Below are 21,533 nucleotides of genomic sequence, written 5' to 3'. Positions count from 1 at the left end.
ACACTGACCGGCCTCCAAACTGACACCCAACAAGGGCGAATCAGACTTTAAAACCCCCGCATCCCCGCTAGAAGCGCACACGCGGTCCGGGGATCGATTCTTCGCGCCCTCGCCCTCCGACGCCATAGGCCACGTGGAGATCGATCGGGGAACCCCCCTGCCCGCTATAAAAAGGTAAAAATTACCTGCTTCTTGCTCCGAGCTGTAACGACCTGGTGTCCCAGTGAGTAGCTGCAATAAATGTTTAAATAAACGTCGAAATAAACGCCCTTAAGGACGTCCAAAAATTTATTTATTTTTTTTTTTTAACGGAGCCAGCGGGAGGGGGGAGAAAAGGAGGGACCTGGCACCACCAGGTTTGCACTTGCTCAAGAAGAGCCCTCAACTCCAGGTACTCAACAAAACCTAAAAATTAGGCTTGGAGACCTAGCCAGAGCTGCTGCTGTGTGTGACCACCACCTGCTGAGATAGAGAACATACTGAGGAGTTTCCGGCAGCACATGACCACATATAGGGAGGCAAAAGGATTGCTCTCTATCTCTACCTGCTGGTAGATGGACACAACCCACCAGTCTATGGATTGATCAGCATGATGATATGGAAGTGCTTTCAGTGTTCTCTATTTCCACCTGCTGGTAGGCGGATACAACCCATCAGTTAATGGATTCATCTGCTGTTGATGACAAGGAATCCTTGTTACAAGGAAGTGAAGGAAAAACCAGAGATCAAAGAGCAGATAGACCTAGCAGTTTTTTTCTGCAATCACATCCCAGGTTTATATACAATACAAATAATGGAAGACTGGAGACAGCAGCACCATGAGACACCCACAGCATGAACAGCAGAAAAGATATCTCAAGCAGACAACAGCAGTGCTTCTTTTTCTCTCACTCACTCATTAATACTCCTCACTCACGCATTCACCTGGAGGAGACACCACCGCATGTTGGTTCAGGTGGGGTGGGGTGTTGTGTTCTGGCTGCTGGGGGAGGTGCGGGGGCAAGTCTGATGGCGGTAGGTGTACGATGGGCTGGTTGAAATGCGACAAAGCATCAAACATGTTCCCTGGGAGCGGATGCTCTAGGACTGGCACAGGGGTGGAAACGAATGAGGGCGGTGGGGGCGAGGTCTTCAGCTGCTGAGGCGTAAGCTGCGATACTGGTGGTTGCTGTGGCAGCGCTGGTGGGGGAAGCTGTGGGGCCTGCGTGTGTGGGTGATGCTGATGGTGATGCTGAAGGACAGGGAAAACAAAAACAAAACAGAGTAACAGTTAATGAGGCTGTAGAGAAAAAAAAGTAATCAGAACCAGAAGAGAATATAACTGTCCTACTGGATCAGACCAAAGGTCCATCATGCCCAGCTTCCTTGATCTGACAGAGGTCAACACGGGCCACGAGTACCCAGCAAAATCTCAAAGCGAAGATCCATTCTTTATTTCTCAAACTCAGTGAATTTCCCAAGACTACATGGCTAATAAATGATACTTCCAAGGCAAACATTTCCTGTTGCCATATTCCTTTCCAAGACATTTTAAGGGGTATAAGCCCACTTAAATACCTGCTACCAAGCAATGCTCGACTAATCACAAACAGAAGTAACCAGCAATTACGTCACTTCTAGCCAAGTTTTGTCCACAAAGTTTAAGAGGACCCATCTTGGTCTAAACTCTAATAAGTCACTGTTGTAAGAATAAGCCGTCACACGACGACTCGTCCTTAGCTCTGTGCTTTGGTGCAGTGACATGTCACTGGGGACACAATTGGAAAACCTACTCTCGGATACAGTAATGTTTTCTCATGAAGTCAACATCAAACTCCTGCTCTCAATGGGTTCTCCTATCCATCTGTTTCCCTCGAAAGGAGGAGGCAGGGTACCTTCTTTTGCTCACGCCCAGAATGGCCTTTCTTCTTGGGCTTTGATGCCATCTCTGTGGAGAAAGGAGAGATGTCTTAGAAGGGGAATCAATGGGGCACACTACAGACCCTTATGCTTCTGCTTCTACAGAGCTAAGCTTGCTTTCTTTAATAATATGATGTTCTGCCAAGCTTTAAGCAAACCATGTAACTCAACCACTGTACTGGCAGGCAACCTATGCATCTATACTGCAGGTGGCTTGGCAATTACAAGAACGAACTGGGAACCTTCAGACCTGCTTCTGCCACCAACAGTCAGTGTGACGCTGGGCATGTCGCTATCTTGCACTGCCTCAGGTATCCTAATTATACTGCAAGCTCCCTGAAGAGCTTATGGTATCAAATATGTAATCGGGAATAATTAGAAGTACAAGTCCCTGCAAGCAATGACCTACTACCAAGTCTGGAGCTACCCTTCTTGGTAAAGGAAAACCAAGAGGTCCAACTGATAACCCTATCAGAAAAGTGAATGGGCTACTATTTGTCCCTTCTATAGTGCTACTAGTTACAGACATCACTTGAGCCTCTGGATAAATACACAGGACAAGAGGACATGGAAATTTCATACATTAAGACAACGATCAAAGCAAACAGGGCTGTGAGTGGTAGAATAAGACATAGTAACATAGTAAATGACAGCAGATAAAGACCTGTACAGTCCATCCAGCCTGCCCAACAAGATACTCATTTTACATGGTATGTGATACTTTATATGTATGCCCGAGTTTGATTTGTCCTTGCCTTTCTCAGGACACAGACCATAGAAGTCTGCCTAGTACTGTACTGTTCTTGTACTAAGTTCTGAAGCTAATGTCGAAGCCCTTTAAAATTCACACTCCAGCCCATCCCTATCTATTCAGTCACGATCAGGTCGCAGACTGTAGAAGTCTGCCCAAGGAGAAATTGGACCTTACCTGATCATTTTCTATTAGTCCTTCCCACTAATCTGTCAGATAGTTGTGTCCATCAACCAGCAGGAGAAGATAGAGAATTGAAAACTGAGCTGACAAATCTCTCGGTAACCAGTCCTGCTCCTTAGTATTTTCTATCTCCAACAGATGGCTGGACACACTTTTCAGCCTCTGGTTCTGCTCCTTCTTGTTGTGATTCACACTCTACTCTTTTGGGTAGTTGCAGAATATAAGTCCCAACAGATCAATCCAGAGACTTGTGGGTTGTCCCTCTACCAGCAGGTGGACATCACCAGAAAATGAACACTCTCCTGCCTATCCAAACTGCACCAGATTATGGCACGGATGCAGTTCCAAGATCCCTTCTTTTGCTTTTTTTTTTTTTTTTAAACAGACCAAACAGAGCAACCTGTCCGGAACAAGAAACTGAACAGGCATAACAGAACACACACCGCAGAATACAGAAAGTAAGGGCGGGCCTATGGATTGATATGTTCGGACTAATGGAAAAAAAATTATCAGGTAAGGACTAATTTTACTTTCCATAGCGTCCCACAGATCAATCCAGAGACTTGTGGGATGTGCCAAAGCAATCCTCAAGAAGTGTGGGGAAGTGCTGCCCCAGGACCGATGCCCCAAAGGCCACATCCTGGTGGTCTGCCACATCCAGTCGATAATGCTTAGCAAACGTATGTACTGAAGCCCATGCGGCAGTCCTACAAATGTCTTCCAAAGTAACCAAACAAGACTCCACAAATGAAGCGCTTGAGCTACTACTATTTAGCATTTCTATAGCGCTACAAGGCGTACGCAGCGCTGCACAAACAAAGTGCTTGAGCTCTCGTAGAATGTGCTCGCACCTGAAGGGGTGACGCCTTCCCTATGACAAGGTAGGCAGAAATGATCCCCTCCCAAAACCATCAGGCTACAGTGGCCTTTGAGGCAATAGCTCCTTTATTGTGTCCCGCAAACAGCACAAAAAGATGATCAGGAAAACGAAAGCTGTTCGTAGCCTCCAAATACCGCAGAAGAACGCGCCTCACATCCAGACAGCACATCCAGATGTCCCTTGGGTAATCATCCTGGTGAAAAGCTGGAAAACACCAGAGACTGGTTCAAATGAAAACGAGACACTACCTTGGGCAAAATGGACAGAACTGTTTGAATACAGACCCCCACCTCTGTAAAACAGAGGAAAGGATCCTGTATGACAGGGCCTGAAGCTACAACACTCGCCTTGCTGAGGCAACAGACTCCAGGAACACCGCCTTCAGAGTAAGATCTTTCAAAGATGCCCGATCCAAGGGCTTGGAGACCTTTGCATGTCCCGCAATACTTGGGGTTAAGGTTCCAAGCCGGGACCACCGGTAACTGAGGTGGTCTGAAGTGGTTCACACCCCTGAGAAAACACACCACATCCGGGTGCATGGCCAGGGAATAACCGTGAAGGCAATCTCGATGTCAGGCCAAGGCTGCCACTTGCACTTTCAAAGAGCTCAAGGACAGAGACTTATAGAGACCGTCCTGTAAAAAAAGCCAGGATCGATGTCAGCGAAGCCACCTCTGCCAATATCCCTAACGAGGAGAACCAAGACACAAAAGTGCAACACACTCATGAATAGAGGTAGAGTGCTTCCATGCTTGCAATATTGTTGTGATCACCTTATTGGAGTAACTTTTCTTTCTCAAGCACTTCCTCTCAAGAGCCAAGTCGTAAGCTCCAAGGGGCGGGATCCTCTATGACGATGGGCCCCTGAAACAGCAGGTCGCTGTGTCCCATCAGGCGCAGAGGCCAGTCAATCAATAACCAGAGAGATGACCACCTGGGCCAATCTGGTGCCTCCAGGATCACCAGCCCCAGGTGCCTCGCAATCCATCTGACTACTCACTCTACCATGGTCCATGGAGGGAACACAGAGAAGAGACCCTGACCAGGGCTGAAGAAGTGCAACGATCCCTTCGGACCCAAATTCTCTGCCTCTGCTGAAGAAACAGGTCATTTTGGCATTGGATCTGCGTGCCATCAAATTGACTACCGGAACCCCCCAATGTGCTGTGATCTGACCGAATGCATGCTGAGCTCCCATTCCCTGGATCCATCCAGTTCCAGTTGAGTAAGTCCACCTGTACGTTTAGTGATCCCAGAATGTGTGCTGCCGACAGTAGGGCCAAGTGTTTCTCCACCAAAAGGCAGAGAAGCGATGTTTCCTTCGTGAGCATGTGGTGATCCCATCTGTTGAAGTATGCGACCGCCACCGCATTGTCCGACGGGACCCTGATGGACTATCTCTGAATGAGAGGCTTGAATTCCTGCAGAGCCAGACGAATCGCCCGCAATTCCAGATGGTTGATCGTCCATGCTGACTCCACTGAGCCCTCTGGAAGCAGGAGAGACAAGCTCATGCCACATAGGACCCGCACATCGATACTTGTAGGCATAAGGTTGCTACCTCAAATGCCAACTTCAGGGAAGACTCCAGCTTTTGATCCTGAGGATCTCGAAGAGCAGGGCCCCCTTCCACCAGTAAAGCAGTCTTCTTTGTGATTGCCGTAATCAAGGAATCCACAGTCAGCATCCGCAGAGAGTCTAAGTCCTCTGAACGCAGGGGGTAAAATCGCGCCAAAGCCCACGTCACCCAAAGGCTGGCATCTGGCGCTTCCTACTGCACTGAATTGATCTTTATTGCCTCACGAATGTGGAATGACTTTGAGGGTCCTGGACATAATGGAGGGGGTAGAAGAGGTTGCGGATGCCGAATCCAAGGGAGAAATGTTCAAAACCTCCAGTGCCTGGACAATGAGGGAAGGGAGCTCTTCCTTCTGGAACAGGCGCACCATTGTGCGGTCATCCTCCTCCTCAGGCGGCATTTCCCCCTCCTCCAGAGCATCAAAGGTCGCTTGCAGGGAGTCTCCTTGGCATCCGCTGGCCCGAGTCGTCTTCTGTGGCCCTTGGGATCTCCACCTGTGGCCTCTTAGGAAGGAGCGTAGGAAGGATTTGCAGGATCCCCATGGGGGCCTGGTAGCGCAAAAGCGTCTTGAGGTTCTCCTGTATGCTTAAGCAAAAAAGCTTTGTACATTAAAAGCACAAATTCTGGAGAAAATGGTACAGTACCAGCTCCGGTAGCTGCTGACCCGTCTCCCGAAGCTCCCACCTCTGCTATTCCTGTGTTCCTGTTGCTACGGTAAAAAACGCATGGGAAGGAGGGGAAAAAGATGACACCTGCTGAAGCATGCGGTAATGCCATAGCCGGTGCTCCCGCCAAAACTACCTTGGGCGAATCAGTGCCTTCTGCTGCTGCCAGGTCCGAATGCTGTGATCCCTGCGAACTGCACCACAGACGTGCCTCAAGGCTCCCTGAAGCTGCTCTCTGCTGCTTCCGACTGCGCCATGTCTGTCTCTCAAACAGCTGACTAAAGCCGTGTCCCCCACACGCAGCTTGTTCACTTCCAGCCCAGCGCTTCAGCGGTTAATCTGGAAATAAATTTAAACCACGCTCCACAGCTAACTAAACCTTTTTTTTTGTATCTAAATAGAAGAGGCAGGAGAGAAGCTGGAGCAGACAGACTCAAACCACACAGCCCACAGAAATGGAGAAGGGGGGGGCCGGCAGGGGGAGGGACCTGGCCCATCAGGTATGTCCCCAAATTACCATCACAGTAGCCTCAATCCCAATTCAGGCTCAATGGCACCCGAGGGAATGGGATAGGAGCCAGATCACTGAAGCTGCAAGGATATGATCCTCCACCTGCTAACTAAGAGAATACCGAGGTAAAGCTGGCGGCATATGACCATATACAGCAAACCTTGGAGTTCTCTATCTCCACCTGCTGGTACAGGGACATAACCCACAAGTCTCTGGATGATCTGTGGGACGCTATGGAAAGAGTGCTTTGCTCCTGGTCCAGTTAGTCAACTGGTCCCAAGTTGAGCTTTGCGGGTGCCTTGAGCCTGCAGTCATATCTGGAGATCTCTGCCCTGTGACTTCTTCCCTCCCTCTACCTCTCTCGTTTCCTATGGAGCTCTCCTTTTCCAACACTACCACCTTAAAAAAAAGAAAAAAAAAAAAAAAAGTGGTTTGCTGGAGAGCGTAGGACAGAGTATCAGTCCTGAGCCCTTTTCATCTGTGTAAAACTTGTGGAGACTATGAGCTTAGGGGGAGCAGCCGGCAATGGTAAGTCTGACTAAAGTTTGACTCAGAACTGCTTGGAGGGCTGCAAGTTCTACTTGGTGTAGGGGAGGGATCCTGATTCACTGCTTGGGACACGTCATGCTGTGCTTGTGACAGTCAGGGTGAATGGTGACTCTTGCAGAGGTTGCTAAGCGGTGTTCCAGTTGTGGGACCCACTGGCATCAGGGCGTTCCAGTGTGTACAAGGCCAGGAATCCGCGGGACAAAGAGGAAATGATCAGCGGTAGTGCATATTCGCATTTGGCACAGCATCCGAATATGCCAGTCTTCAGGCTCTCCAGCAGGGCCAGTGTGCAGTTTGATGCAGGACAGTGTAGGAACAGGCGCTATACTGTCGGGGCTGACCGGCAGCAAGGAACAGTCTCTGTCTGATCACACGTGGAGCACAACCACCATTTTACTGCCTCGCAGCCTGACAGAGCATTTAGCTGCATTGGGATTTTGTTTTCTCTGGAGTTTATATTGCTCTTACACAAAGCTTACTTACTAAATCAAGGACAGTACGTTGCTGCAATGTGCTTCAGTTTCTTGCCCCACTGCCCCTTCAGCTCCTAAGAGATCTCGTTTAGACTTTCAAGAATGGGCAGAAAAGATCTTCGTTTCTCCCTCCTTATCTGATGTGGCCTCAGTCTACTCAAAGGAGGCATTGTTGAAGGAGCTGTTAGAGAAGGGAGAGCTCCCTCTTGAGGAGGAAATGATCTAAAAGTACTGAGGGTTGTTTCATGAAGAGGAGTTCTATCTTCGATGATTATGAGTGGGCTTAGAGATCCTTTTAAGGCCCTCCCGATACATCCAGGCATTCAGGACCTGATTACAGCAAAGCTCAACTGGGGACCAGTTAACCAACTGGACCAGGAGGAAAGCGCTCAGAACCAGAGGCTGTAAAGTGCATTCATCCACCTGCTGGAGAAAGAAAATACTGAGGAGCTGGACTGGATGCCAAGAGAGATATGTCTGAGCTCACTTGCTGGTTGATGGACACAACTATCCCCCAGGTTCTTGAATATTGGGAAGCTATGTAATGGAAGCTAGATTTGAAAGGAACCACAATGCACCAACTCAGGAAGTCTATTCCAAGCATATGGTTCAGTAAGATTGAAAGTATGAATTGGGGGGGGGGGGGGGGGGGGGTGTGGTGGTGGAGGAGTGGCGTTTATAAGGCTTCACCTGGGGATTAAGAGAAGCTTTAGTGGGAGTGGAGGTGGGGGAAGGGGAGACAATGCAGCAACATGAGTAGAGGGATTATATGGGCATAGATACAATGGCGAAAGATAAAAGCACAAACTCACCTGAGATTTCCGATCCAAAAGGGGCCTTCTCATATAATGTAGGACCAGTAGCAGCAGCTGATTCTGCAAGATAAAAATGAAAAGAATGAGACTTCTGCCCATACTGGCAATTGCCAACAGGAACTGTGTCCACCCTTGACCCCTCTTCCCATTAACTGCCAAACCATTAGTGAACGGCCATCTTTTAAGCAATGCCTGCATACTCTTGAGCCATCTGAGTTTAATATCCCTGTCTGCTCAGCTACCTAATAAAACATCTTAGCAAAAAATCATGCCCATTGGGATAGGTGGTTGTCACTTTTGCCTTGGCAAAATGAAGAGAATTTCCATAAGTTGAACAATTAAGGAAAATGGGAGTATACCGTTGTGATCATTAAATGGAAAAGGTTGGAGAAGTGATGGAGCGTTGCAGTTTTTTCTCTCATAGTCTCTGGAGCTGTGGGTATGCTTCGGTAGAACTCAAATACTGTTGGTAACCATGGACAGAAAAGTACCAGGCATGGAAGAAATGGACGGATGGCCAGCAGATAGAACGACAACTCAAAACAGCTGAACAGTGGCCCTCAACTTTGTCTTGGAAGTGTGCCTAGCCAGTCAATTTTTCAAGATTACGATGATGAATATACATGCATGAGATTTGCATATCACAGGTCTCCAAGATATATAAAATTTACCTCATGCATATTCACTGTGGTAGTCCTAAAAACCTGACTGACTAGGGAGTGCATTTCTAGGAGAGGGTTGAACAGCACTACCCTAGTATACATCCTCTGCAATGACCAGGCTAGGCGGGGAAGGGGAAAATATAAAATAAGGCCAATGTGCCTGGATAGTTGCAAACATCTCAAGTTCAATTTCTTTGATATACTGCAAATTTTCAAAGAGAAATCTAAGCAGTTTACAATATATAAACTAATTGGGGGAGAAAAAGGGAAACAACATAAAGTAACATAACACAACACAGAGCAGAAGAGGGCAGCAGCAGGAGGAGGAGAGATTACATAGAGAAAATGGGGGAAGGAAAGTACAATAGGAGGCTTGGAGCTATCTCAGTCAGATGCCAGAGATCAAAGTCGCAGGGAGAGGAAGAGAAAAAAAAACAAACAAAAAAAAGAAACAGCGTCAAACATCAATTAGGTGGAAAAGCCAAGGAAAAGTAATGGGCCTTTAACTTTTTGTTGAAGGACCTCTAAGACTGAGATATGAGAGGAAGGGCATTCCACAACATGGGGTAAGCCCAGTGGTGTGCTGGAGCCGGCTCGCACGAGCAGTTTTTAAATTTTAAAGAATTTTGGGAGCCGGTTGTTAATGTAGCTACTTTAACAACCGGCTCCCAAAATTTGGGTTTGGATACCTTCCTGGTATTGGCATCCACCTCCCCTACGTCTGTGGCTTAGGCTAGGCATTTTTTTTCCCACACTTCCCCCCCTCCCATACCTTTTTGCGCTCAATTTTTGCCCCCCTGCACCTCCTTGCCTCTTGTACTGCCGGCCGCGGAACACTTAATTTTTTTCAAGCAGTGCTGGTATACGTCGACAGGGAACAGGCTGTTTCAGCCAATCCTAGGGCCTTTCTTCAGCCTTCTCGACTGGTTGCCGGTAGTGCCAGTGGTGGTCTCTGTGCCCCCCTGATTGCAGCTTTTTCACGTGGCCTGGTCTGGTCCTCTTGGCTGTGCTGCAGCGCGGAGACAGACACCAGATGGAAGCTGTCTCTGGTGGCGGGTCCCCTCCCGATCTGCTCGTCAGAGAGAGCAGATCATCAGGAGGGACCTGCAGCGCCACCAGAGAGGACGGAGCCACAGAAAAGTGTGAGTCTGGGATGGGGGATAGAGGGAGCTGGAGCAGATCAGATTGGATAAGAGCTGCTGCAACCACATTGTGCTTAATTGTTGGTAGCATTTTTATTTAATCTTTTTTATATTTTCAAACATACCAGTCAGCTGCTGCAGCATACGGATGTACTACAGAAAGTATAGTAATTTGTTATAAATCGTAATTAGCGTGTCATTTGGAGGAGAGGCAGGTTACAGAGACACCCTAGCATGTGTTATATACTTGCAGAGATTTTTTTTCTCCTGGTAAAAGGTCCACTAAAACAGACATCATATTATGAGAATCAGGTGCTCAACATTCAGAGTTTCTATCTATCTATTTACTTATTTTTGGCATTTTATCCCACATTAAACATGAATTAGATTGGAACCTGGGAGCATCTTGCCAGGTACTTGTGACCTGGATTGGCCACTGTTTGAAACAGGATGCTGGGCTTGATGGATCTTTGGTCTGTCCCAGTACGGCAACATTTATGTACATCCCTAACACTAATGTATGAAATCTGCTTTCCTTTTTCTTATTTTCAAGCTAAGAAAGAGTAATACAAGCAAAGTAAACAGCTGTAGGGTTTTCTAAAAGAGAGGAAATTAATAGACCATTCTCCGAAAGGCAGACGATACATCATGCAGGGCAAACTGGTATTCTGTGCCTACCAAAGGAAAACACTGCTGTTTGCTCTCAGGTCCTGCAAGCTGTGTAGACCACACCCACATAAAATCAGTACTGGTGCTTTAAGGGAATTGAAGTTTGCTTAAAGGGGCATCTGAGTGGCAGAAACATTGACCCAGAGAGAGATAGTGTGTGTGGTTTCAACCTAAATTTACCAACCTACTACATAAAAGCAGAACTTCTATAGCGTCTCCTCTAGACCAGAACAGATGGGTTATGCACTCCGACAAGCAGATGGAGACTGAGAACAAACTGAGCTTCAAGTGAACCTATAAGTGGGCTCTGAAGTCATCAGGAAACCAGTTTGTTCTCAGTCTCAGCAGATGGAGGAGTGGTAAACCCTGGGATTTCTTTTTGTCTTGAGTTTTCTCCTTAGGGCTACTGGGTAAGAGAAAACACTCTCTTTCTCTTTATTTAAAAACAAACAAAAAAAAAACCTAAAGAGCTAGAGGTAGTTTTGGGTTTTGCTTCCCTCTTGTCTGCCTGATGGATAGGAGTTGAAGCCTGCGGGGGGTCTCTTTTGCCCCGGGGGTGTTAAACCCGGGTGGCCAGGTCCCTCCCCTCTCTTGGACCCTGATGCGGGTTTTTAACAGGCTCCATTCTTTCTTACTTGCTGATTTGCTAAAGGATGTCCCTTTAAAGCCATGGGATTAAGAAGAAAACAGCTCTCTAAAGCAACACTGAAGTATCCAGGGATTTACACCACCAGCAAGAGAGAGGGAGAGAGCAGAACAACGTCCGTAGACTGCAGGGTAACCAAAACAGGTAAACTTATCCAAATAAAACTCTACATTATTCATCCTGAGAGTAGACTGGATGTGGCACTTCTGCACCACACTTTTCCCATTGTCATCTTATGCTCTCATACCCTCTTGTCTCTCGCAGTCTCAGTATCCTCATTTTCTCAGCGGCTGGTGTCCTCAGTAAACACTGTGTATGTGTACTACCTCCCCCCCCCCACAACCTCAAGAAGCAGATGTGACAGGATCTCTGCCTGAACAACAGGTGCTAGAGGGATCCAGTAGAGAAAATCCATGAAGGAAAAAAGAGGAAGAGAGGTGGCACTGATCTATAATGGAATATTAGACATAGCACTACGATACAATCTCCAAACCATCTTCTGTATTGTATTGCAACATTTATAACCCGCGCTTTCCCACCTGTAGCAAGCTCAATGCGGCTTACATAAAAAACAAATTTACAAGATAGCACAAAATGGATAAAACATTTGAATATAATATATAAAGAGGTGGACTAATAAAGGATAAGGGAGGAAAGTGGTAGAGGTAGGGATCGGAAGAGGGTGTAAGTTGGGTGAAGTGTTGTGAAAAAGAAAGAATGTATAATAATGGTTCGGAGGGGGATGAATTCAAAAGGAAAAACAAAATAAAAAAATTTGATAGGGTAAACTCCTGAAACTGGGTTAATTTGACCAGTCAGGGAATAATAAGGTATGGAAGAATTGCAGACTCTTAATGCAAGCTACAATGCATCTTTCACAGATAGTGCTGTTGGGACATATAAATTTGCATTTGAAAGATAGGTCCTCCCTTCCCAGAAACAGCGTTTTTGAACTTTTTGGATACAGTACAACTGCGCTTATGAGGGTAAGAGACACAGGGATGGACATCAGATTTATCAGCAGGACATGCAGATATTCTAAGCACAGCATTTAGAAAAATGTGGTCAACTTCAGCTGTAATCTGATGAAAAGGTTATTACACTGGCAAGGATCTCTATTTAAGGGGTGAGAATTTAAAGGAAAAATGTAGCTGCTAAACTGATTTTGGGAGGCACTACATGGGACAGATCTACACTTTACCTGATCTCTTTACATTGGCAGCTGACATCATGCGTGGAACAGTTCCAGCTTATCTGCAAGGCTGAGTACCTTGTTATGCTCAGAGGGCAAATAACGACTGACTTCACCTCCTGTTCATCAGTTTAGATTACAGGAACACAAGAGAAGAACCATGATGGGGAAGGAACCTGAATTATAGAATTCACTGCCTCTAGAGCTTCAGAAACAGGAATCACACGTTTTACTTTGTCAAGGCTTTAAAACCTGGCTATATGCATACAACTGTGAGACTGGCACTGGTTAATTGTTTTATTATTTTAAATAAAGACAATTATGCAGTTAGCAGAGGATTGGAGAACTTGCTCAGTTTTACACTGGACAATATATTTTTATTTGTAATCTACTCAATTATGGTTAAACTGTATGATGTTTGGTGAAATATTGATTGTTTTAATTTTAATCTGTATAATATGTGATTCTTTGTACTCGTTAAACAGATTCCCCTTCAAGAAGTAAAATTTCGTATCACCCATCCCCCTTCCCTCTGATGGCCGTATCCTGTGACAGCATGTGCAAGGCTGACCACTAGGCACAAATCTTAATAACAGCCATCATTGCACTAACGCCGTTCTGATGTTTACAGGATAGCATGTAAGGGAATTTTGGATTCAGCTCATGCCAATTTCAGCAGTAGCTCAATACAGCTACATCAGGTATTTCCCTGTCCCAGGAGGGCTTACAATTTAATACTGTACTTGAGGTCATGAAGAGTTATGTGACTTATCCAAGACCACAAGGAGCCACAGTGGGATTTGAACTCTGGCTTCACTGGCTCAGTCCACCACTCCTCCCCTTATGTCTCTCTCTCTGTGCTCCTCCTTCTATCCCCTGTATAAGACGTGAATCAAGGACCATATCTTGCCCCTTTCCTCAGAGAGAACTCCATTTATCACTACCCTTTGTTGCCTTCCACTCAAGTTTTAAACCCAGCCTAGCTTTTGTGGACCCATACCAAAGAGGTTGAATTACTTATTTACCTAGATTTATTATGAAATATTCCATTTTCTTTGGGCCTCCAGTCTTCTGAAAGTCCCTCCCCTCAAGAGAGAGAGGGTTTCAGGACAGTTCTCTGCGACTGGGGTATTTGAAAACACTTACAAAATTTCTAGGAACAGGAAAAAAAAAATCTATTCATCTTTGCAAAAAGGTCTGCCAAGAAAGGCTGCAGATTTTAAAGAATGGGCATCTGACCTGTCTCTGAACCTTCGCTCTCAGAGCTGCTGGACTCACTCGTGCTCTCCGAGTCCGAAGAGAAGAACCCCTTCATTTTAGAGGAACCGGCACTCACTTCCACTTTCTCCACTGCAATACAAAAGAAAAAAAAATCCCATTCATAATACGTGATTGAATCCAGTAACTAGAATGTGCAAGGCACAAGAGACAGTAACCAGATGCAGTGGACTGATGCCCTGGTCATATTGGTGCAAGATCCTCATGTGGGTTAATGACAGCAAGTGAGGTCCTTTACGATACATAAAATGAAATGGATTATGTAGGACAGCGGCTCTTAGATGATAACAGCTCAGTGGTGTCAGCATATACTTTCCAGTAAAGATTTTGGACATAGGTAGTTAGGGAAATTCATGCAACACTGGAACTACTGCTAAGATCAAAGGCCTAGTGTGATCAACCTGGAACAATCCATTTGGCAGCAGTAAGAAAAGGAAAATGTCCAAATTATTTGAAACATATACAAATAAAAAAAGAGGGGGGGGGGGGGGGAAGAGAATTGCTGTCCTGTAACAGAGTATCTCCATAGACAGCAAGGGAATGCAGCCATACGTGAGTGATGTCATCTTGCCTGCTCCATCCCAAAACATTTTCTCCTCTAGATCAGGCAAGTTTTGTAACTTCCTGGCCACGCATGGGGACTCCCATACTCAATATTACTCTCCTTTCTTCCACAGTAAATATTGAACTTTAGTCTGTTAGGAAGGACAGGTCGAAGTGTGGTTACATCCCCCTGTTATCCATAGAGAACCCCAGCTGCAGTTCTGCTACTCTGCTCATTTCAATGGACAAGCTGAGAAACTGCAGGCATGCTTCTCAGCGATTACCAAGCTAGGTTAACACAGGGCATACTCAACTGATCTGGTAACCTGGGAGGTCAGCTGAATACCAGTAACAGTAATAGTTAGGCAACACAGATTTAATCTGAGTATCATAACAAGTAACCAACAGTTAGTGAGTTAGGTAAACAAGCGCTGTAGGTCAGACTGTCCAAGGCACTGACTCGCCGAAGCACCCCTCTAAGAAACCGTGCCACATCTGGATGAGCAGCTAAAGACACGCCTTCAACCTTGCCACGCAGGGAGGCCAAAGCTGCCACTTGCACCCGCAGGGAATTATAGGCCAAGCCTTTGTACACTCATCCTGCAAAAGTCCAGAATACGGCGAGACAGGAGCCCGCAGAGGTGTTGATCTCTTTAGAAGCACACCAGACTTCAACTGGTGCCAAATCCTGGCATAAGCCACGGAAGTGGAACGCTTGCGGGCTTGCAGGAGAGTGGTAATTACTTTATTGAAATAGCCTTTGTCTCTCAATTGCGCCCTCTCAATCGCCAGGCCAAAAGACCAAATCGGCCGGCGTCCTCCATGGTCACCGGACCTTGTGACAACAGGTTGGGAACCAGAGGTAACTGAAGGGGATCCTCTACGAGCATCTGTCGGAGGTCCGCATACCAAGGCCTCCTGGGCCAATCCGGGGCTATGAGAACCACTTCTCCTGGATGCAGCCGAATCCGCAGGAGCACTCGCCCTATCAAGGGCCACGGAGGGGAACACCATACAGTAGGCCCGGAGGCAGGGTTGAGCCAAGGCATCAACACCGTCCGAGCGAGGATCTCTTCGTCTGCTGAAGAAGCCGGGACTTTGGCAATTGGTGCTTGTCGCCATTAGATCCATCACGGGCTTGCCCCACTTGGCACATATCTGCAGGAATACTTCGTCTGCAAGTTCCCACTCCGCTGGATCGATCTGATGCCTGCTTAGATAATCGGCTTGCACGTTGCTCTGACCTACAATGTGAGCTGCTGACAGAAACTGTAGATACAGCTCGGCCCAGTGGCAAATTTGTTCGGCCTGCGCGGCTAGAGCTCTGCACTGAGTGCCGCCTTGTCGATTTATGTAGGCCACTGCTGTTGTGTTGTCCGACATCACTCTGACAGCCAATCCTTCCAGGGTCACTTGAAAGGCCAGAAGCGCCTGAAAACACCGCTTTCAACTCTAGGCAGTTGAGGACCACTCTCGACTCCTCGGGTCGGTGCACATAAGACCTGGGCATGCTTCCCCTTTTTTTGAATGTGGGCCCCAGCCTTTCAGGCTGGCATCTGTCACCACGAGGCAATCAATCAGGGAGCGCCAGCGCATTCCTTGCACACAGCATGCTGTTGAGAGCCACCACTCATGCTGAGTCGGGGCCGCAGGGAGACAAGAAGAGTCTGCATTGATAATCCTGAGATCGGCAGACACATCTTGGAGTAGAGCATACTGTAGAGGTCTCAGGTGCGCTCTCGCCCAGGGCACCAGTTCCATGGTGGCCGTCATCGATCCAAGCAGTTGGACAATGTCCCAAGCTCGCGGGCAGGGCATCCTCAGGAGCAGATGGACATGATTCTGAAGCTTACACCGCCCTGGCTCGGGTAGGTACACATACCCCGAGGCTGTGTGGAACCTGGCCCACAAATATTCTAGAGACTGCGAGGGGGTCAGGTGACTTTTGGCCAAATTGACGACCCAGCCCACAGATTGAAGTACTGAGACCACTCTGGCTGTAACATGCTGACTCTCTGCAGCAGAGTTTGCTCGAATGAGCCAGTCGTCCAGGTACGGGTGAACCCGAATACCCTCTCGCCTTAGAAAGGCAGCTACTACCACCATAACCTTCGAAAAGGTGCGGGGAGCTGTGGCGAGGCCAAAAGGCAAGGCCCAGAACTGGAAATGTTTTCCCATCACCGTAAACCTCAGAAACTTCTGGTGCGGGGGCCAAATTGGAATGTGCAAGTAAGCTTCTTTCAGGTCCAGAGACGTGAGAAACTCTCCTGGCTGTACCTCTGCAATGACGGAGCGCAGGGTTTCCATGTGAAAATGCCGCACTCTCAGGGACTTGTTTAATTCTTTTAAGTCCAGAATAGGGCGAAAAGACCCTCCTTTTCGTGGCACCACAAAGTAGATGGAGTAGCGGCCGCAGCCGTGTTCGGCGGGAGGTACCGGGGACACGGCCCCTATCTGAATCAGACCTTGCAAAGTCTCCTCTACCGCCGCACGTTTGGCGGCAGAACCGCATCGGGACTCCACAAACACGTCTCTTACAGAGGCGTCGAATTCTATTCTGTAACCGTCTCTGATCAGGTCCAAGACCCACTGATCTGAGGAAATGTTGGCCCACTTCTTGGCAAAGAGGGAAAGACGTCCTCCGATGACAGGACTCGAGGAGAAGGCCGGCGCACCATCATTGAGAGGGTCGCCCCTGAACTCCAGGCCTTGAGCCAGCGGCTGCAGAACGTTTGTCCGAGCGAAAGGAGTTCCTCTGCTGAAAACGGGCATGAGAAGTGAACCCAGCAGAACGCCCCGGGCGGTACCTTCGAGCTTCACGGAAGCAAGGTCTGTAAGGGGAGTGGACCGCCGCACCCTTAGAGGAAGGCCGAGGCCTATCTTCGGGCAAGCGCTGGGGTTTAGCCTCACCCAGGCCCTTCACAATTTTCTCCAACTCCTCACCAAACAGGAGAAGGCCTTGAAAGGGCAACTTCACCAACCTTTGCTTAGAGGCCATGTCCGCCGCCCAATGCCGTAGCCAAAGAAGGCGGCGAGCCGCCACTGCTACTGCCATGTGTTCAGCCGAAGCTCTGACAATATCATAAAGGGCGTCAGCAAGAAAGGACAAGGCCGACTCCATCCGCGGAGCCACATCTGAAAAGGGCTCCGCTCCATCACCGGGCTGTTCCACTGCCTGTTGCAACCAAGCCAGGCAGGCTCTAGCAGCATAACAACTGCATGCAGACGCCCGAATAGTGAGACTTGCAAGTTCAAATGACCGTTTAAGTGCTGATTCCAGTCTACGGTCTTGAATATCCTTCAGGGCAACACCTCCTTCAACAGGGAGGGTAGTTCTCTTTGTCACAGCTGTGACTAGGGCATCCACTTTAGGCATAGCAAAGCGAGCCATATGCTCCTCACTCAGAGGGTATAATTGCCCCATAGCCCTGGAAACTTTCAACGGTCCCTCGGGGTCAGCCCATTGAGCCGAAATAAGCTCTTGGATGGAGTCATGCAAAGGAAAGGCTCGAGCAGACTTTTTGGTACTAGCCATCCTAGGATTCACAGAGGAGGCTGAGCCACTGTCAGGGTCCTCAATAGAGAGAGCCTGCAGGGTATCAGAAATAAGCGCTGGCAGCTCATCACGGTGGAAAATCCTCACCGCGGAGGGATCGTCTAGATCCTGAATCACTTCTGCACCAGACTCTGGCTCCTCAGACCATGAAGGCCTGCCAGAGTCCTCCGAATCCTCACAGCCCGACCACGGGGGGGTGGGGGGTGGGAGGGGATGGAGGTGCAGCACTCTCTGAAGGGGAATGAGCCCTTCTGCGCTTCATATTCTGCCAATTATCAGGGAATAACGCCTCAGAGGGCATACCCAGGCTAGAATCCACCAGGGGGGGGGGGGGGGGGGCATTAGAAGAGGCCCCTGCAGGGCTTTGTGGGAGAGCTCTTTTAAGCATGTATGCTTTATGCATTAATAAGACAAAATCAGGGGAGAAAAACTCACCCTGGCACCCGGATCTCTGCCGAGGCTAGTAGCTCCCATATCAGCCTCACTCTGAGGCCTCCCCCCGGGCTCAGGACTCTCCGTCTCAGCGGAGGTCGTGCCATGTGGTAAATTCAAAATGGCGTCCGCTGCCAGCTCAGAGCGCGAAGAATCGTCGCTCGCCATGCTCGGGTCGGCTCTAACGTCTGTACAGCACAATTTACAGAGCCCCGCTGCTGATCTGCGCTTGCCACACTTGGAACAGCGCTTTACATTCTCTGCAGCCATCGCCGAAAACAGCGGTAAAATTCAAAATGGTTTTTCGCGCCAAAATCGCCCTGATCGCGGGCCCACCCTGGAGGAGTCAGAAAACACTCTTACCTCACTGGACCGGGTATCACAGCTCCGGTCCCACAGAAAAAAGCAAGGAAAAACCTCTGTTTCTTTTTTTTTTTTTTTTTTTAAACGCTGTGAGGAAAGCAGAGGTAAATAGAACTCCGGAGGCTCAGGTGAGTGGGAAAGGCAGGGAAAGGGCGAACCTATGTGCCTGCATCCACTGTTGGTGGGGAAGGACAGGGAAAGCTAAGCGATGTGTCCACATCCACGGAGGTATGGGTAAGGCAGGGAAAGGGCGAACCTATGTGCCTTTAAAGTGAAGCTGCTATAGCCTCCAACACCCCGGCTAACAACTGGCAAGCCAGGAGCCACCTCCAGGCAGATTTTTGATGGAGCTCGAAGATGCTACAACCACTCTGCTAGGGGAGATAGAGATTACTGAAGGAGAGGCAGTGGAGCAAGCTGGTATGAGGCACTGAAAAAAGTGTGCTCTCTATCTCCCTCTGCTGGTTGATGGACACAACCCATCTGTAATGGCTGCATCTGCTTGATGACAAGGAAGAAAAGTATTTGTGAAGCCTTTTGTGCTTGAAATCACTCAGAGAACAGGGAGAAGGGCTGGTGTTGGATGGGATGATAGGGGAGGAGAGGGTGTGTATGAAATGGCTCACTTTATCTGATGCCTTAATCTCCGTCAAGGCCACTTAGATCACAGCATTACTTATTACACATATCTTCTCTTGTGTAGATATGATGAGTCTTGTGTCAGAGTGCTTTTTGCATTCCTTGAAATTTCATGCTGATAAAACGTTTCTATTTCTCACATTTATTTTAAGAAATTAATAAGGTCATCATTGATGAATAAAATCAATAAGGTCTTCGAACATTTTGAAATGTGGCCAATGATTTTTTTAATGCTATTCTTGAATGACTGATGAATCAGTTATAATAAATTATATAATTGGTTTTACGATGTTTATGTAATTCCTGAATGATAGACGATTCAGCTATTCTAAACTGTATGATCTGAAGAGAACCATGTTAGGAAACTATGGAACATAAAGACCTGTATAATGTAATGTTAATATAACAAAAACATGGGAAAACACAGAAACGCTAAAAAGTTAAAGCTTGTTTAGGCTGCAGTTCTCCAGTGGCCCTACATGACCCAGCAGTGCTGTAATAGTATAGTCAGCAGTTACTTTAAAACACAAATAAACCTGCTGTCTCAAAGAGAAAGCATGTGTTGCATCTGCTCTTCTGGGGCCTATGCTGGAACCTGTACATTTGGACTTCTCTGGCAGTAAGAAAAGGGACTTCACTCAAAGCTATTCAAACTCATATCAAAGCCCCAATTATAAAGAGGCCTACCTCAGATAGTTAAAGCCATACTATGCCATATTACAGGTCTAGCTCAATGGCTATGATAAGATTCTTCAGCCCAACACAGAACATACTGTGAGTAAGGGATGGGGGCCAGACATTACCTGGAGGTTTCCTCTTCTTCCTTAAGCATGAGGTGACATATCTCTCCAGCTCCCGTAACGTGGAAGGTTTGAGTGTTTCAAAGTCTATTTCAATCTCGTCGGGGTTGGAATTTTTCAGTGAGGGCTCCCGAGACTGGATGATGTGCACCACCCTTCCCAGCTTCTCACCAGGCAGCTTGTTAATATCCAGACTCAGCTGCCGTTTCTCCTCGTAAGACATGGGCTTGCATTTCTCCTCTTCCTCTGACTCGTAGGAGGGAAGCGGCTTGCTGTTCTTTACTGCCACTGGCTCCTTCTTACTACTTGGAAAAGAATTATACAAGGGTTAGAGGGATAGTGAACAAACTGCAGCAACAGGAGGAGAAATTAGGTCTTACCTGATAATTTTCTTTCCGTTAGTCCTTCCCACTATTCCAGAACCTGTGGGTCAGTTGTGTCCTACCACCAGCAGGTGGAGATAGAGAACTGAAAACTGAACTGAGACATCTCGGCATCTAGTCCAGCTCCTTAATATTTACAGAAACACAAAAGAGAAACTCAGAATAAACTCAACAACCTTAAACAACCTGCTAACCTAACACTAACCAGACACACGTGTGGACCTTTCATCACTGGACAAATTGTAGAGAACAAGAGATATGCAGGAAGCACCATGCAAGGTGACAACTGTTACTTGACCCATTACTTTGCACCGACTAAACATCTCAGAAACCTCAGATGGGTCTCTGGAATAGTGGGAAGGACTAATGGAAAGAAGATCAGGTAAGACCTAATTTCTCCTTCCATTACATAACTTCCCACCATTCCTGAACCTGTGGAATGTTTAAAAGCAAACCCTAGAGTGGGATCCTGGTGTGGCTACTCCAGGGACTGAAGCACCAGCACCAACTTCCAAGCAAGCCCATAGTGCTTGGCAAAGGAATGCAGCGTTAACCACGTCGCTGCCTTGGAAATATCTGATAGAGACATTAAGGAAGTTTCTGCCCAGGATATCTCTGTATGCCTCATAGAATGAGCCTGCAAGGCATGATGAACCTGCTTGCTCACAAGCAAATAAGCTAACATGATCGTTTAGGCCACGTCGCCTCCAAAAGAAGGGAAAGGGATCCTTACAAGAGAGCCTGGAGCTCCAAAACCTTATGTGCTGACAGAACAGTCACCAAGAACACTGTTTTTAGAATAAGATCCTTCAAGAGGCCTTCTGCAGTGGTTCAAAAAGGAGGCTCTGAAGAGTGAGGATAAATCAAGGTCCACACTGGACATGGCATATGAAAGGGAAGCCACAATTGTCCGCTCTCCACAA

General features: G+C 47.5%; 1 protein-coding gene across 8 annotated transcripts in view; it reads right to left on the bottom strand.

The window, feature by feature from the left end:
- Positions 1–21,533, bottom strand: part of BRD4 (bromodomain containing 4) — a 277,955-nt gene that overhangs the window by 49,330 nt on the left and 207,092 nt on the right. For 6 of the 8 annotated variants that reach the window (XM_030197185.1, XM_030197179.1, XM_030197181.1 and 3 more), the window contains 5 exons: positions 20,231–20,532; positions 13,856–13,966; positions 8,303–8,365; positions 1,875–1,927; positions 925–1,231 (listed from right to left, as the gene is read on the bottom strand). In XM_030197185.1, the coding sequence (XP_030053045.1) occupies positions 925–1,231; positions 1,875–1,927; positions 8,303–8,365; positions 13,856–13,966; positions 20,231–20,532 (836 nt within the window). The remainder of the gene's footprint in view (positions 1–924; positions 1,232–1,874; positions 1,928–8,302; positions 8,366–13,855; positions 13,967–20,230; positions 20,533–21,533) is intronic. The other 2 variants (XM_030197180.1, XM_030197187.1) reach the window with 1 other exon arrangement.

The sequence above is a fragment of the Microcaecilia unicolor genome, chromosome 3 (assembly GCF_901765095.1).
Source record: "Microcaecilia unicolor chromosome 3, aMicUni1.1, whole genome shotgun sequence".
In the NCBI taxonomy this organism is placed as follows: domain Eukaryota; kingdom Metazoa; phylum Chordata; class Amphibia; order Gymnophiona; family Siphonopidae; genus Microcaecilia; species Microcaecilia unicolor.
Note: the sequence above shows the minus strand (reverse complement) of the source record. Positions and strands in the feature narration are given on the sequence as shown.